The 16,809-nt window shown below is 43.6% G+C and overlaps 1 protein-coding gene across 1 annotated transcript in view; it reads right to left on the reverse strand.

The window, feature by feature from the left end:
- Positions 1–16,809, reverse strand: part of ntrk3b (neurotrophic tyrosine kinase, receptor, type 3b) — a 263,519-nt gene that overhangs the window by 17,384 nt on the left and 229,326 nt on the right. The window contains exons 12-14 of the mRNA XM_080729839.1: positions 11,598–11,728; positions 7,152–7,324; positions 4,733–4,976 (exon numbers count right to left, since the gene is read on the reverse strand). Of these exons, the coding sequence (XP_080585965.1) occupies positions 4,733–4,976; positions 7,152–7,324; positions 11,598–11,728 (548 nt within the window). The remainder of the gene's footprint in view (positions 1–4,732; positions 4,977–7,151; positions 7,325–11,597; positions 11,729–16,809) is intronic.

Raw genomic sequence — 16,809 nt, forward strand, 5'->3', positions numbered from 1 at the left:
ATTATGAGGGAAATTCTTTTGGCGACCCCAGCCAAAAACCACCGCTCATATTGACTTAATTCCTAAGTAAATCGTATAACAGCCTGAGCTAAATCAGTTTGTGTGCCTCAGCCTCTCTGCTTGTGTGTGTCTTGTGTTGCTGCGTGCTTGTTCTCGGTCCGTGTTGGAGGCGGACCTGTGTGTGTGATAAAAAATATATGCACTGTATCCAGACATCATCTTGGGTGCTTGAGTAAACAAAAATATGTTGGTTCTCCCTAAACCTAACCTCAGTAACCTTACCTCAGTAGGCTAACCTGCCGACGCAACCTCCCGACCGGGTCGCTAAATCACCGACCGCGCCGCTAAAGCGAGCGACCGGGTCGCTAAATCGACCGACTGGGGCGCAAAATCTTCCGACCGGGTCACTAGATGTACCAACCGGGTCGCTAAATCTACCGACCTAAAACTGCAGGCAGGTCGGTAGATTTAGTGACCGGGTCGGTCGATTTAGCGGTCTGTGATTTAGCGACCCGGTCGCTCGATTTAGCGACCCGGTCGCTGAAAACTACCGACCACGTTGCGACCCGGTTGTAGGTCGCTAAATGATCTCGCTCTTACTGAAAAAAAACAGAAACTTTGGCGCCACATTACTCTGGCATACTTTTGCCTAGCAACATGATTTAAACTTTAAAACGCTCACACGACTTCGGTCTTTTTCCGGCCCGTAGGGACGAGCTTTAATTGATTAAGCCCCACCCCTCTGTATTCCTATTGGCTGGGCTTTAAACAGTCATAATTCCAGTTCACAGCATGGTACCGTCTTGAAAATTGGTGTCTGGACTTAAATGGCCAATAGGGACTTATTACTTAAGCCCCGCCCCTATCTTCCTATTGGCTGAGCTTTAAACAGGTATATCTCCAGTTTGCAGCATGGTAGGGTCTTGAAACTTGGCGTGAGTACTTAGATGGCCAATAGGGACGAGCTGTCTTCCTATTGGCTGAGCTTTAAACAGCCATATCTACACTTCCCAACACGTTACTGGTCTCAAACTAGGTGGGTGGTCCCACAGTCCCAACGGCTAACTGCTAATGCTAACCACTACTTCCGCTAATGCTAAGCTAAAAATGCTAATGCTAACACATGCTAATGCTAAAAAAAGCTAATGCTAAAAAAGATTGTTAATGCTAAAAATGCTAATGTTAGAAATGCTAATGCTAGCTAATGCTAAAAATGCTAATGCTAAAAAATGCTAATGCAAGCTAACGCTAAAAATGCTAACGTTAATGCAAAAAATGATAATGATAATGTTAAAAAATGCTAAAGCTAATGCTAATAAAATGCTAATGCTAAAATGCTAATGTTAAAGCTAATGCTAAAAATGTTAATGTTAACAAGGTTGCACACACTAAGCGAGCTGCAGGCACACTTACTTTTCTAGTTCTGGGTGTTTTCACACCCCGGGGATGACCTCTTGGTGAGCAGACATGCCATTTCACACCATGTTTTTTCAACCTGGGGTAAAGCTGAGTGCCTGTCAAACCCAGGTTCAAAATAACACTGTGATTAAACTCAATGTGAAAAGAAGCAGGCCTGAACCTAGGGCTGACTCATCCTGGGCACAGGGTTATAAGTCACCCCTGTGCTGGATGATGACTGAAAACACCCAGGGGCGTCACAAGGGGAGGGAAAGTGGGACTGAGTTACTAAGGCCCAAGGTGGAGGGGCCTTCATTATTTTACACTTTAGCTATTGAAAAATAGCAGATATACAAGCTCACAGCTTGTAGATCTGCTATTTTTGAAAAGTTTGAAATGTGTGCAAATCTTTGAATATATGTGTCACGGTTAGATAGAGAAACGGTTAGATAGAGAAACGGAGCGCTTGTCGTGCGTCGCGGGGCGGAACAAGCGGTCGCTTTGACCCACAACAACGTCGCGTCGGCAGGAATGATAGCGCGCACCCCGCGGAGGTTAGGGTTAGGGTTAGGGTTAGGCATAGTTTTACTGAGGTTAGGGTTAGAGTAAGGCATAATAAGCTAATGGCTAAACACAGCCAAGCTGGGCTAGTAAATAAACGAAAGAGAGTCGCAAACGAGTGACGTCAGCGCCTGCACTAGTGAATGGCTGACTGGCTGTTGTCGCCATCTGGTGGTGATTGGTGGGTGGTGAACTACAAAACGAGCGCTCTTACCACAGTCTCACTGAGTTACCCAAAATGACTGTAAGTAACATATGTATTTTTTTAAGCGAACATTTGTAACTCAAATTTTGCTTCTGGGGGGATCCCTGGAACTAGCCTGGCTCCAGCCAATAGACCCGCCCACTCTCTGAGTGAACTGCATCTCTTGGTCTGGATGTGTCATATGACGTGTCTCTTGCTACCAAACTGACCGAAACCGACCAATGAAATCAATGCAATGCGGAGGAGGGGCGTGTCTAACTTTTGAAAATCAACAGAAACAGTGGAGGGAGGGGTGGCAGCGTGGCTCACCAGAGTTCTTAATTGCTCCCTTTGAACTTCAAAAGGGCTCCGAACTGCAGTCATTGATTGAGCCATACAAGTGTCGAATAGCTCGTTAGTGATTCTCTCTAATCAATGAAACATCAAAGACAATGACCTGTTTGGTGCATGTCATTGAGGGGAGGGGGAGGAGGGAATGTTTTGTGTGCAAAAGTCAAACACAACCCCTCCCACCAGATCTCTTGTGATTGGGAATTTCAAATTTTAAATCCCCTCCCCTTTTCAATCAAATAGAATGGAGACAGATTCAGACTCAAGCCCCAGCGTAGAGTCTGAAATCAGGCTACCCTGGAACTAAATATTTTGAGATGGGGGTCCGTGGCCAAATACATATCATTTTGGGGGTCCTTCACATGAAAAAAGTTTGAGCACCACTGACATAGAAACATAGTTTAAAAATAAAAAAATAAACAGAAGGATTTGAAATATTCTATGACTTTTCACGTTTTTTTTTTTTTTTCAAAAATAGCAGATCTACAAGCTTGCAGCGCGGCACTCGGTGCCACGCTGTGAGCTTGTATATCTGCTATTTTTCAACAGTTAAAGCATATTCATTGGGGGTGAATTGGTGCGACACCCCTGAAAACACCATCTCTCACTGTCTCTGTCAAAGGTCAGTTGGTCAACTCTTATCAATGAACCATCATTCAGGGGTGCTACAGAATACTACTTTAGACCTTTAGTTACAGGGCCTGTTTTCCATTTCAGATTAACTACTAAATGTCATTTCAAACTCTCTCTGTCTGATTATCAATTCCATCCGCTAATAATCCAGTTGTACAACTTGAAATCTCGTGTTTCTCTTTCTCTCTCTCTCTCTCTCTCTCTCTCTCTCTCTCTCTCTCTCTCTCTCTCTCTCTCTCTCTCCATCTCTCAAAGCCGTAGAGAGAGAGTGGGGGGGGGGGGGGGGGGGTTGTTAAACGCTCTAGCCTCTTCATTAAAGGCCTGGTGAAATGAGAAATGACATTTTCACAAATTTAGGGCAAATCTGTGGTCATCACATATTTTTGTGTGTTTTTATATCAAAAGTCCCTAAAATGCCAATCTTAATTACTTCTGTTAACTAAAATGCCCTACGTGATGACATATATATATCGACTCTTGTGAATATAAATTCAGTCTTGATTTCATTCACCTGTCTGATTCCCATAACACACCTGATTTTAACTCATCTGGTGCCGATCCCGAACTAGTTCGGCTTTATTTCAATCCAATACAATCTTTTTTTTATTAATTCACTTACCCCGAGCTGCTTGTAGAGTCGTGGGTGGTCCTGGCTCGCTAGCCGCTAGCCAGCAAGCCATTCTACTCTGTCCGACGATATATTCCATTAAAAATGGTTTAAAATACATTTTTGAGCTCCCCAATGTTCACCCGATGTTCGGCGCCGCTTCCGATGAGTACACGAGTGTGCCGATCCCGAAGTAGTTCGGCTTTATTTAATTAAATGAATAAAATGATAAGAGGCCTTCTGAAGCCTGGCTTGATTTTTGTAGCTACTAGCCGAAAGCTAACAACGTCCCGGCCGGCCGTAATTTGCGAACGCAATCGCCAATCTCCGCCTAATCCAATGAAAGGCCGCATCTTTAAAGGCTTATATCTCTTTTTTGTGTTTTAGGAAAGCGGCGCGAGGTTTATTTACGGCGAAATCGCCCAAAAATGATCTTTTAGATGACAAAATGGGAATAGCCATTCTGTTAGCATCTTCATCCGGGACATTTCCATGCCGTGCAGGAACGTGAGCACGTCAGGTCCTGGAAGCTGAAGTCCTGGAAGCTAAAGCGCTCGCCTATGAGAGATGCGCTGGCATTCCTTGGCCCCTAGAGGGCGCTGGCGCTCAAAGAGTTAATTACAGAACTAAGTTTTGAATCTCTTTCAAGATGACATCCAGACGGTGTATTACTCATTTTAAACGTAATCAGCACTATAAAATTTGTATCAGAAAACATTATAGGTTAGAAATAAGCCACGTACAAATAGTATAGCCATGAAAGCTACCAGCTTCTTTATTTGTTCTCACCTCAACAGAGCTAGTCTGCCTACCCTGTCTCCCTCTCATGCAGCTTCTCTAATGCTTGTCTCCCCACACTGTCTTGCGATGATTAATGATCCAAAAGAAGAAACGGTTCCAACAAAAGGGTTGTGTGAGAAATATAAATTTGTCTGTATATTTGCTGTAGTAAAAGTGATCTGATTAGCAGTGATAATTAACGCACAAAGTGTTCTTACCCTGTAGTAATCAGTACTGTATATGTCCCGGGACATGCCAAAGTCTCCAATCTTGACGAGGAGTCCGTTCCCGACGAGACAGTTCCTGGTTGCCAGGTCTCTGTGGACAAAGTGCTGTGAGGAGAGGTAAACCATCCCAGAGGCAATCTGTGTGGCGACGTGCAGCATCTGAGACAGGCCCAGCTCCCCATTAGACTGCAGAGGCTGACCGTCCACCAAGATCATAGCATCAGGACCGTGGGCTCTGCAGGGAAGAGGAGTAAATTAAACAGAGAGGCAGAGTTCAAACACAGAAAGTGACCTCATAGCAACAGGACTGTGTGCTCTGGAAGAGAGCCGAGGACCTATTTTATATTGAATCTTTGGCAGTGTGAATGGATGGAGGGATGGATGGAAGGGTGGGTGGATGATAGACAGACAGACAGACAGACATATCGGCAGGGAGGCAGGCAGGCAGGCAGACCTCCTGCTTCTCTCTCTCTCTCTCTCTCTCTCTCTCTCTCAATCTCTCTCTCTCTCTCTCTCTCTCTCTCTCTCTCTCTCTCTCTCTCAAATACTAATTGCAACCACATCTCATCTGCATGCTGTTTAATTAGGCATAGATGTGACCTGCAGAATGAGAATGGAGGATTAGAGTTGCACCTGGAATGAAAGAGTTTCATCACTTCATACACTGCCTCTCATTCACAGAGGATCAAAAACACACACACACACACACACACGCACGCACGCACGCACGCACGCACACACACACGCATGTGTGCACGCACGCACACACACACACACACACACGCACACACACACACACACACACACACACACACACACACACACACACACACACACACACACACACAGGCACACGCGCACACAGAGAGAGAGAGAGAGAGAGAGAGAGAGAAAGAAAGAAAGAAAGAAAGAAAGAAAGAAAGAAAGAAAGAAAGAAAGAAAGAAAGAAAGAGAGAGAGAGAGAGAGTGCGGTTCTTTCTGGCGGTTCCTTTTAAAAGTGCTCAACACACAAGTAGCAACACAGACAGACAGACAGAGACAAATGACAGAGAAATGGGCAAATGCAAATAGACAGACATGCACCCTGTACTCACACCCACACTTGAGGAAGTCCTCTCATGCCCATATCTTATATTACATTTTAGAACTGCAGCCAGCGGTATTTGTCACCAACAGACCAAATGCAGCACTCCAATTGGCTAGGACTGATCACGTGCCACACGGAGTTCCCAGAGCGATATATAAGAGAGTGGCGTCACGCTTTGAACTCGCCGCAGACCGGAAGTGGCTTCGCATGGAGCCGTTCTCATTCCTAGCGAGCCAATGCTCGCTGGAAGTAGACCAAATCACGTCTTTTTCACCATTGTAACGCATTCACGGGCCTCTCTAAGGTAGATACCATTTTTAAAAGAGTGAAAAAGACGTTATTTAGTCTACTTACCAGCGAGTGAAAAATTAATGGGGGCGGACGGGGCAGAGGCTCGCTAGGAATGAGAACAGGCTCCAGTAAGCTAGGCTAAGTTAGCTTCCCACCATAGAGTAAATAGGCTTTTCACGCTTACTATGGGAGTCGACGTAAGTGACGTAACTCTCTCTTCTACAACTCTGGGAGTTCCAAACCGGAAGTGCGTCCGGCGGTCAAATATGTCCGACCGGAAACGTGCGCTGCGGCACAATAGTTCCGCCCCAATTTTCTTTTTTTTTCTTCTTTTTTTTACTTTTTTTTTTTTTTTTTACTTTTTTTTTATAACTTTTTTTTTTTAACTTTTTTTTTAAAACTTTTTTTTTTTAACTTTTTTTTTAAAACTTTTTTATTTTATTTTTTAAACTAGATGTGAGCGGGCCAAAGGCCCGCGAACCTCTAGTACTGTACACACACATACACACACGCACGCACACACACACGCATGTGTGCACGTGCGCATGCACGGACACCAAGCCAATGCTTTCAAAGCACTTGGAATAGAACACCTTTATCCCAAACTCTGCATGACAGCAATCACCCGAATTGTATTCCTCCATTACCAGAGTACTGAGTGTACTCCTCAGTCCTCACAATACCCATCACAACACTAACGTCAAAATTCACCCATTTTTAGGTGATAGAAACCATTTACAATAGTCCCAAAACAATTCAATTTTTCAAATCTTTTGGTAAATTGTGGGTAATCATTTTGTCATGTTTCGTATTTTACTATAGTAAGTTGCCTGCTCCAGATTCACATTTTATTCCAAACATGATGGATTTAGAGTTTCATATTAACCAATATTATACCCACAAATTGCTCTAATTTCATTAAATTGGACCTTCCTTACATTTTCCACTGCTGTACCAGCAATACTTTTGCCAGAACAGGAGATTAACAATAGCATAAAGCATAAATACATATTTGAGTGTGAAGTATGTCACCTGAGGAACTTGTTGAGGTCTCCATGCTTCATGTACTCAAACACCATGATGAGAGGGTCCCCATCCACACACACCCCGTAGAACTTCACAATGTGGTCGTGTTGGAGGTTGGTCAGAAGCTCCGCTTCTCTCTGGAAGTCCTTTCTGGCGGACAGATTGGGCTCCTTCAGGGTCTGTGGGGGGTACCGTACACGATACGATAAATTCATTCATAAACTGTAATTTGTCACTTTGACAAACCAAAGTGTTTGTGCGTGTGTAGTGAAATTTGATTCGTTATGGGTAAAATATGGTGCGCTGGGGAAATACAAACTGAATGCATTAATAAATTACTTTCAAAGGAAATTTGTTACAGAGTGGTTTTGTGGAGCATCAAAGGCCAGGGAGAAAGGAACCGCCATCTACAAGGTCGGGAATAGGTTGCATGGTGCATCATTTACGGGATAATACAGCGTTTGATGTATATTAATATCATGATAATGTATAATAATATATTAACAATACTGATGTATAATGTAGTGTGTTTTCTTTTTTTTTCTTTTTTGCAGCAAACTGTCAACCAAGACATTTATATTTATATCACAGTCTCATCTCTTACATGGCGAGATAAGTAAATGCCCTGCAGTAACACTGTTTAGTTTGAGACCAGAGGTGGGCGGAAATAAATATTTGAATACGCTTGAACAAATGTTTTATTTTGTTTCAAACTTTACATGTGGCGGCCAGTCTGATCTGTTGGAGTGGAGTCAGGAGAATAGAAGTACAACTTGTTGTCAGAGGCAATAATACACTGCCCCCTCAACCACTATGGCTGTGGTCATGGACGTGCCGGGCCCCTGATTAAGCCCGGGAAAAAGAGTTGGGGAGGCCCTCATTTTTTTTTTTAAGTTATATTTCGTTGTTGTCGGGTGGAAACCTTGTATGTCCAAAACCGTTTGTTTTGTATTTATCATTTTAGAAATTATTTAAACTAGTGAAAACAGCCGATCTACAAGCACACAACGCCTCGCACCGCGAGGCGTTGTGTGCTTGTAGATCTGCTGTTTTCACTACTTTTGTGCAACGGCCTTGTATGATGAAGCAGGGCTTTGCTTTGCGAAAAAATGTATACATTTGAAACTTGGAGATACAAGGTTTCTGCCCGACAGTGACGATTGACTTTGTTGGCCGCCCAGCCCCCAAAATGGAACGAAGGCCGACATTTTATTTTAATTTTTTTCCTAATGGCCGGCCTGGACCGGAATGAACCAGCCGTTCGGGAGTTGCCCCACTTTTCCCAATGGCCAGCACATCCCTGAGAATAGAAGTAGGCAATAATACACCGCCCCCTCAACGACTATGGCTGTGGTGCCCTTGAGCAAACCCCTTCCACCCATATGGTTCACTGAAGCTCTTCAGTGGCCAACCGGCAGCTCCAACTGCCAAAGGCAACAACTGTGGTTGTACTGGGCAGCTCCCGGTGGCCAGGAGTCGAGGGATGAGGTTGTACTGGGCAACTGTATGAATGTGACGCAGGAGGTAGTAGCTGTACGTCTAAATGTGTTCGGTCAACCTTCTCTGAACTAATAAAAGTAAAAATCAATCGCCATCCTGGTTTCCGTTTTGCCGAGTAAAACTGATTAAACATTTACCATTCTTATCCCTGGCTGAAACAATGTAAGTACAGTCAATTTTATATTGTGTATTCGGGGCAGTGAACTCTCTATAGTTCTGCCCAATACAAAGTAGATTTGTGTTCTTTGTGTCAACGTAAACTCTCTTCCCTCTCTCTGATTTATACATTCTGTTTCTGCTGTTAAGACCATAGCAGGAAGTGTGTGTGTGTGTGTGTGTATGTGTGTTAAGCGAGGTAGGCTTGTGTACTTGTGTACAAGTACATAAGAGTAAGAGCTTACATTTATTGTGTTCTGGTTGCTCAGACATTGTATCAGCATTAATACGAATAGTAAACACACACCAACAAATAAAGGAATTATCAGTCTATTTGCACATGTACATGCGTGCTCTCTATACTCTATATACATTGGTTCGACAAAACAAGGGCAAAAATATGATCTCTACAATTTTCTCCCCCTAATTTATGTCAACGGGGAGGCACTTGGAAATATTGTCTTGGAGCTACGCCCAGACAAGAACCATTCTCTTAAGGAGGACAGCAGTTTGGGCTGGGTAATAGAATTTTATGGCAGGATGCATCCAGTCCTCCATACAGCTGGAGTACTGTGAGAACGTACGAGGAAGCGCATAAAATCTCTCTGGCAACACTTAAATACTAAACGAGGACGTATGAATAAAATGTGTTTCTATCGGCAGGGGCCATCCTATCAATAACAACCCTGTCAGCATGGGAGTCAAGGAGTCAAGGACGATCGGCGATCAGAGAGAGAGAGAGAGAGAGAGAGAGAGAGAGAGAGAGAGAGAGAGAGAGAGAGAGAAAGAGAGAGAGAGAGAGAGAGAGAGACAGATAAGGATGGAGAGAGATGGAGACCAATAGCAGGAGGGAGGGGGGGAGTGAGAGAGAGAGAGAGAGAGAGAGAGAGAGAGAGAGAGAGAGAGAGAGAGAGAGAGAGAGAGAGAGAGACAGATAAGGATGGAGAGAGATGGAGACCAATAGCAGGAGGGAGGGGGGGGAGTGAGAGAGAGAGAGAGAGAGAGAGAGAGAGAGAGAGAGAGAGAGAGAGAGAGACAGATAAGGATGGAGAGAGATGGAGACCAATAGCAGGAGGGAGGGGGGGGAGTGAGAGAGAGAGAGAGAGAGAGAGAGAGAGAGAGAGAGAGAGAGAGAGAGAGAGAGAAGGGGCGCACAAAGTAAATGGATGAAGGGAACGAGACGGAATGAAAGAGAGAGGATAAGCAGGGGCAAGGAGGGAGGGAGGGATTGTAAGAGGGGGCAGTGAAGGAAAGAGACAGGAGGGGGGAGGTAGAGAGAGAGAACGGACGGAGAGGGAAGGAAAGTGTGTGTGTGTGTGTGTGTGTGTGTGTGTGTGTGTGTGTGTGTGTGTGTGTGAGAGAGAGAGAGAGAGAGAGAGAGAGAGAGAGAGAAACATCGACATGTAATCACCAAGCCTGTTGTTGATTACACGTTGAGCATCTTTTCTTGCTGCTCCAGTAAGTGGTGTTGCTGGTGTTATTGGATATGTGTCCTCCTGACATCCCCATCAGAGCATATGTTATCTGCAGACCACTCCACATTCTGCAGTCCTGATGCTCTGCTCTACACAATAGCTGCGTTTACATGGACACCTTTCTTCCAGTCTGGTTAAAATCAACCCGACTGAAGGTTTTGGATCAAGTGTTTACATGGGGTGAGATCAATCCGATCTGGTGTTTACATGTGCCCACTTTTAAATCGGGTTAATTAGCTGTGGTGCAAATGATTAATACATCCAGTGCTGTGTTCTACCTGTCACGCGGGTATTATGGGAATTATGCACTGGTGTCTGCCCTGGCCACACAAATAGTATGCCCTAAAAAAAGTCTAGAACACACCACTGAATACATCCAACATGACACTCATGTAAACAAACACTTGGCCGAGTTTCCCAAAGCGGTTTTAGCCCGGTTTTAGCCCATTTCACAAACAAAGTGCTTAATAAAGTCTCACACCTGTCTAAATACGGTACGGCTTTCTATAATTACTCGTATCCTCCGTTTTCTTTAATAAGAAGCCTTTTTATCTGATCAATGTCTGTTTATCTCAATGGGGTTGGTGCGCATGGGGAACGCGAGGAAATACATGGAAAAACAGAACGCGATCGGATAAAAAGGCTTCTTATTAAAGAACACGGAGGATACAGGTAATTATAGAATGCCGTACCATATTTAGACAGGAGTGAGACTTTATTAAGCAATTTGTGAAATCTGAATGTTGGTGTAGTTGTAGGGGGCTAAATAAGTCACTCTGCCCGAACCCATATAAACACGGGAACATGACGGTCGGGGCTTGGTCTCTACAACCATGCGTGAGCTACGATGGGCTAAAATCGTTTTGGGAAACACGGCCAATGTCATTTACAACTAAACATTGCTATCAAGAATGTTTTTTGAAGCGAGAAATAGACGATGCAGTAACCGAAAATTGATTATATTTGATCAACACTTCCTTGTTTTCTGAGGTGAGCGTGTTGCGCTGGGTGGACGGCCAGTGCAACACTTAGGCTATGGAATACTTTCATTAGCATAAGCAAGGAAATACTTAGTTTTGTTTTTACTTTTGAGTCAATCTATTCATGTATTTAATGGCGTGTAATATGAAACAAATGAATAATGTAATATGTTTTCATCAACGCTGACAAGTAGCCCTTGCTTATGTGGCATCAATGTGTGTTTATTTGTCTGTATCTGTTTGTTGTACCTCACTGGTTAGCTGTGTGCCTGTATAGTGTGTGCCTGTAGTGTGCGTGTGAGTGTGAGTGTGTGTGCGTGTGTGTGTGTGTGTATGTGTACCTTCACAGCAACCAGCATCTTCTCCTGACTGGGGCTGAGGTTGTAACATTCCGCCAGGAACACCTTCCCAAATGCTCCCTCTCCCAACTCCCTCTTCAGAATGATGTCCCTCCGCTTAATATGCTGAACGACTGACAGACATAAACAGACAGACAGACAGACAGTTTGGTTATTGTTTCCTGAGATGTATTGTAATGTATGTGTTGTTAACCACTTAAAACCCAACATTCCCATTTTGGGGAAAAGAAAAACTGTTGTGAGCTTATTGATCGTCTATTTTTATCAAAGAGATTTGTGAGTGAAAAAAGCGCGTACCAATTACAGTTGCAACTTATAGTAGGTCCGTTTTACTAAGTACAGAGGGGTTAAGAGATAGGATCTTCAAACATTGGGGGGCTTAGCCCCAGTCCAGAATACTTTAGATTTTCAGTGCAACATGTTCCAAGTTATTTCAGAGTATAATGAATATCTAGATGTGACACATACTGTACAACAACTTTATATCAACTGTCTCATTTACCAAGACCACATTTTATGAATCAAAGTCATACTTTTGGGTAATTAGTACAACAACATTTGAAAACACAAGTGTTTCGAACGAATTTAGGTCTGAAAGGAGGAACTCCTTCCTACGGGGAATCGCCAGATGCACCACAATACAGAAAAAAATCTTATGTCAGCTCCTGTGGGACAATGTCCCATTGGCCAGAGGGGATGCCAATCAAGTCTCGGGCGTTAGGACCACCCCCTATAAGACCCACGACTTCCTTCCGTTCTGTCTCTTGAAAGCCTTCTGCTCCAACATTCGAACAGAGGGCCGAGACCGGAAGGAGTTCCTCCTTTCAGACCTAAATAAACAGGTGTTTCGTTCGAAACACTTGTGTTTATTATCTGTCTTCCAGTCGGAACTCCTTCCTATGGGGTACGTAAACTCCCGTGCGACGAAGGCCAGCGTCTAAACACCGCATGTGTACATGCACCCAGGACCACGCCCTCTCGGACGTGGCTCCGCCTATACAACCCCAAGGCCAGGGGCCCAAAGGGGTAGGGGTGAATAGGAAAGTCGGGACCCCAGTACTTCCCAAGCAAGGCAGAGAAGGAGAAGGACTCTCCCCCAAAGTCCACGACAGTCTGGTTGGGGGAAGAGCAAAAGTGGGAGACCCCCAGTAAGTACAAGGTCTTACCAAGAGTCACCCAAGAAGAGGACAACAACCGAACTCTTCACACAGGAACAGAGGAGGTAGCAGCTACCTGAAGGACCGAATGCGCTAACGAGCGCGGGGCCACATCCAACTGGTAATGAGCTGCAAAGGTCGATGGTGACGACCAGTTCGCCGCCAGAAAGACCTCCTGAATAGAGGCCCTTTGCCAGGGGCCCCAAGAGGAAGTCATTCACCGTGCAGCGCAAGGTCAGATATGTATCCGCCCTGCAACGCTCATGTATCGGCCATAAACATTGTCATGCCATGGACCTCTAATATGTACAAGCCACTTCGGCACTAGCTGTTAAGAAAGTATGAATGGACTCCCCCCGAACTTAAATCATTTCGGGTCGGGGAGCCCTCCCGAACCGAAATTAGTTAGGCTCCTTATTAGAGTGTGAATCAACCCTTATTTATGGGTTGTTTTGAATAACAAATAAATAAGATAAAAAAAACTTAATAGAATCTGAAAAAAACTGCAATAAAGGAGAAAAAAGCTTCAAGAAAGGCTGAAGAGTTGAGAGAGTGCAAATGAGAAAGTAAGACAAGAGGGAGAAGAGTGAGAAAGCAAGACAATATGAGAAATATGCTCAATACAGACAAACAAACAAACAAACAAACAAACAAACAAACAAACAAACAAACAAACAAACAAACAAACAAACAAACAAACAAACAAACAGATAGACAGACAGACAGTGCATGTTAGACAGAGCAAAAGAGAAAAGAAGCAAGAGGCATACATTATGAGAATGGTTGCAGATATGAGTCACTAGCGACTGGAGTCTGCAACTGTTCAAGGTGAGACAGTGATTTTTTTATCTGTTTTTCCTTGGGCCAAGATGACTCAGTGGTGTTCAAGTTACCTCCCGATCATCATGTCACCTGCCAGCATGCAGGTATCAAAATGATGCGCGGAAAACTGTCCTCATATGGAGCGTCGGCCATTGCGTTGCGACCAAATAAAATGAATAATAAATATAGCTGCAAGCAGCGATAAAGTGGCCAAGCCAGAAAAAAGTCGAAAAAAGGAAAAAAGCAGGAAAAAAGCAGGAAAAGCAAGAAAAGTGGGAAAAGAAATCAAAGACTAACTGGAAGCAGTGAGCACCGAGCACCGAGAACAGCTCTATAATAGGCCAAAGTGAAAAGGGTGCCACGCTATCTTGGGCCTTTCACGGCAATCGGACACTGCATTCGGGATTTTAGGCATTTTGTTCCAAAAATGTGTTTTGCAAAAGTTGACCTGCTGGTGGTGCTATAACAGGCCAATGTGAGAAGGGTGGCATCTGTTCCTTGGCCTAGTGGGAATGTGTGTGCAACATTTCACAGACATAGCAGGCTGCATTTATGATTTGACATACCTCGCGGTACGTCAGGGCGGTCTCATTGAAACAAATGTATTTTAATGAGATTTCATCGCTTGCGTCGCATCGCTCGCATTGCTGGCAGTGTGGATGAGCTGTAAGACTGAAGTGTGTTGTGTGTTAAAGCCAACAGTTCATTCCAGACTCCCAGAAAGGACAATTACAGTTTGGCAGCTCAACGTTATTGCTTCTTGGAGAGTAAAGTGTCAGAATAAAGAGAGTGTTGTCAACATAATGCAGTCCAAATTCAGCCTGCTTTAAAGGGCCATTTCAACAGAGAAAGAAATTCAATATCAATTTACCTCATCTTGTGAATGTTCCAGAAAGAATCAAATATATTGCATATCGATGGAATTACCTTTCATGAACTTGTTAACAGTAACTGTTCCGTCTACAAAATCTCAGTCACTCACTCTAGATGCACAGAAATGGGCACTTTTTTTACCTGCCCACTATGAGGAGTCACGATTTTTCGACTGCTTAGACTGATGATTGATTAAACTTGGTTTAAGATGACTGTTTCTGATCATTTGATGCATTACCTTGTGTTTTCCTTGCTTACTGTAAATCGCTCTGGATTAAGAGCGTCCGCTAAATGCCTCAATTGTAAATTGTTCGAATCCACGGCATTGCATCTTGTTGAACGTATACGAACACAATTGGCCACGTTCAGCCGTGGCAAGCAGTGGGGGAAGATAATTGACAAATACATTTATATCATGTGGAATACAGTATAAATGTTTATTAGAAAAGTTGGTAACACTTTCTATGAAGGTCATGTCTATACTGCATTATAAGCACATTCTTATGACATTACAATGCTTTTACAAGACTTCATAAAATGCCTTATCAATGTTTATAGTCATGCATACAACTTAGAGGTACTGTATAACAAGTAAAGTAGTATCCTGCATTATAACTTCAACAGTCCTGGGTTACACCGCATTATTATAACTACCATAACTGTAGCTGTTATAGACACATAGAAAACTACTCTAACATATCATCTCTTTGTGACTGCTGTCCAATTATTTTTATCAAGTTTGCCTGTCAGTTTTACCCTGTTGTGATCCTTGCCCTGCTCCAAATTCTCCTCGGCCAATGAATCTCCCCTCTCCTTTCCCCGTGGCCTAGAAGAGTCCAATAACCCTGAGTTCCATCACCGTCACCTGTGAGGACCAGCTGAGCCTGGTTTGGTGACGAGCTCCAGAGACTATTTAAGAATGTCTGTGACTTTAGGGGCTGTTAAGTATGACATCATTTTGTAGGCAGAGGAGAATTTCTGCCCCCAGTTTCCGTGAATCTTTTTACTATTTTTACTATTTACACATTTTTCTTCTCTTTGTTGTTGAAAGGAAAGTGTTAGAATTATACTTTAGTCGTTATTTTTGTCTCGGATCTGTTGAAATAGCGAGGGACAGAAAATGCTCTGGGGGCAGAGTTCTCCTCTGCCTACAAAATGATGTCACGGCTTAAAAGCCCCCATCAGTGTTATGGTGCGTGCATGCGTGTGTTTGTGCGTGTGTTTGTGCACTGCTGCCAATTGTGCGATACACACCGCATATTAAACATATTAAATAGCTGGAATTATGGGCGGAAAACATTTACTTTTACTGTAGGTGAAGTGGTTTTTAGGTTGAAATACGTGCGCAGACTACGTATGTAGACTTTCCTTTGTACTGAAATGAGCATGCAGATAGACATGTACATGTATACAGTAGTATGTAAGAGTATCTTTTTACTGTGTGTGTGCTGTGTGTGTGTGTGTGTGTGTGTGGGTGTGTGTGTGTGTGTGTGTGTGTGTGTGTGTGTGTGTGTGTGTGTGTGTGTGTGTGTGTGTGTGTGTGTTTGTGTGCGTGCGTGCTTGCGTGCGTGCGTGCGTGTGTGCGTGCATTTGTTTGTGCGTGCTTGCGTGCGTGAGTGTGTGTGGTATGTGCACTCATCACCATGAATTGGTGTCTATGTTATAGTGATATAATCATTACATGCATTCACATGCACACACAAATCAATTATATGGATGGGCAATCATATGAATACACACTGTCTGTCTAACCCCTTTCTCTCCTTCTCCTCTCCATCCTGCTGCTGCCCCACCCCACAATACTTTAGAGAGACTGTTAATGAAGCGCCAGCGTTAGTTTATGCAGGACATGGGAGTCGTCCCGCCCAGCTGTAGTCAGCTGTCAGTCAGCTCTGTTCTCATTCTTCATTATCATATCTGCTGGTCATTATGTCACATGACTTAAGCTTAAAATCCTCCATAATCAGCAAACAGGTGAGCCCTGTAAATCTAGCTATCGCCTTTGTAGAGTTGGGACTAGTTCATCAGATGTCTAAATTAGCTCAATCCCTCTTTTCACCCACTCCACACTCCTTCCATCCCTTGTCAGTTTAGATTCAATATTGCCATACTTATGTTGCCCTCATTGCATTTAGGCAAGGCAAAACCTTTATCGGTTTATTGGTTTCATTGGTTTCATTGGTGTCGTGATGAGGTATTTTAATCAACAGCTTATTACATTTACTTTTCATTCAGAGTCATTACACTATGCTTTCAATCAATGATTTATTGCTTTATTTTCTTTGCATTGTGTGAATTATGATTTAGCGTCTGACCAACTGTACAATTCGTTTTTTTTAACA

The sequence above is a fragment of the Nannobrachium achirus genome (assembly GCF_963921795.1).
Source record: "Nannobrachium achirus genome assembly, chromosome: 7".
In the NCBI taxonomy this organism is placed as follows: domain Eukaryota; kingdom Metazoa; phylum Chordata; class Actinopteri; order Myctophiformes; family Myctophidae; genus Nannobrachium; species Nannobrachium achirus.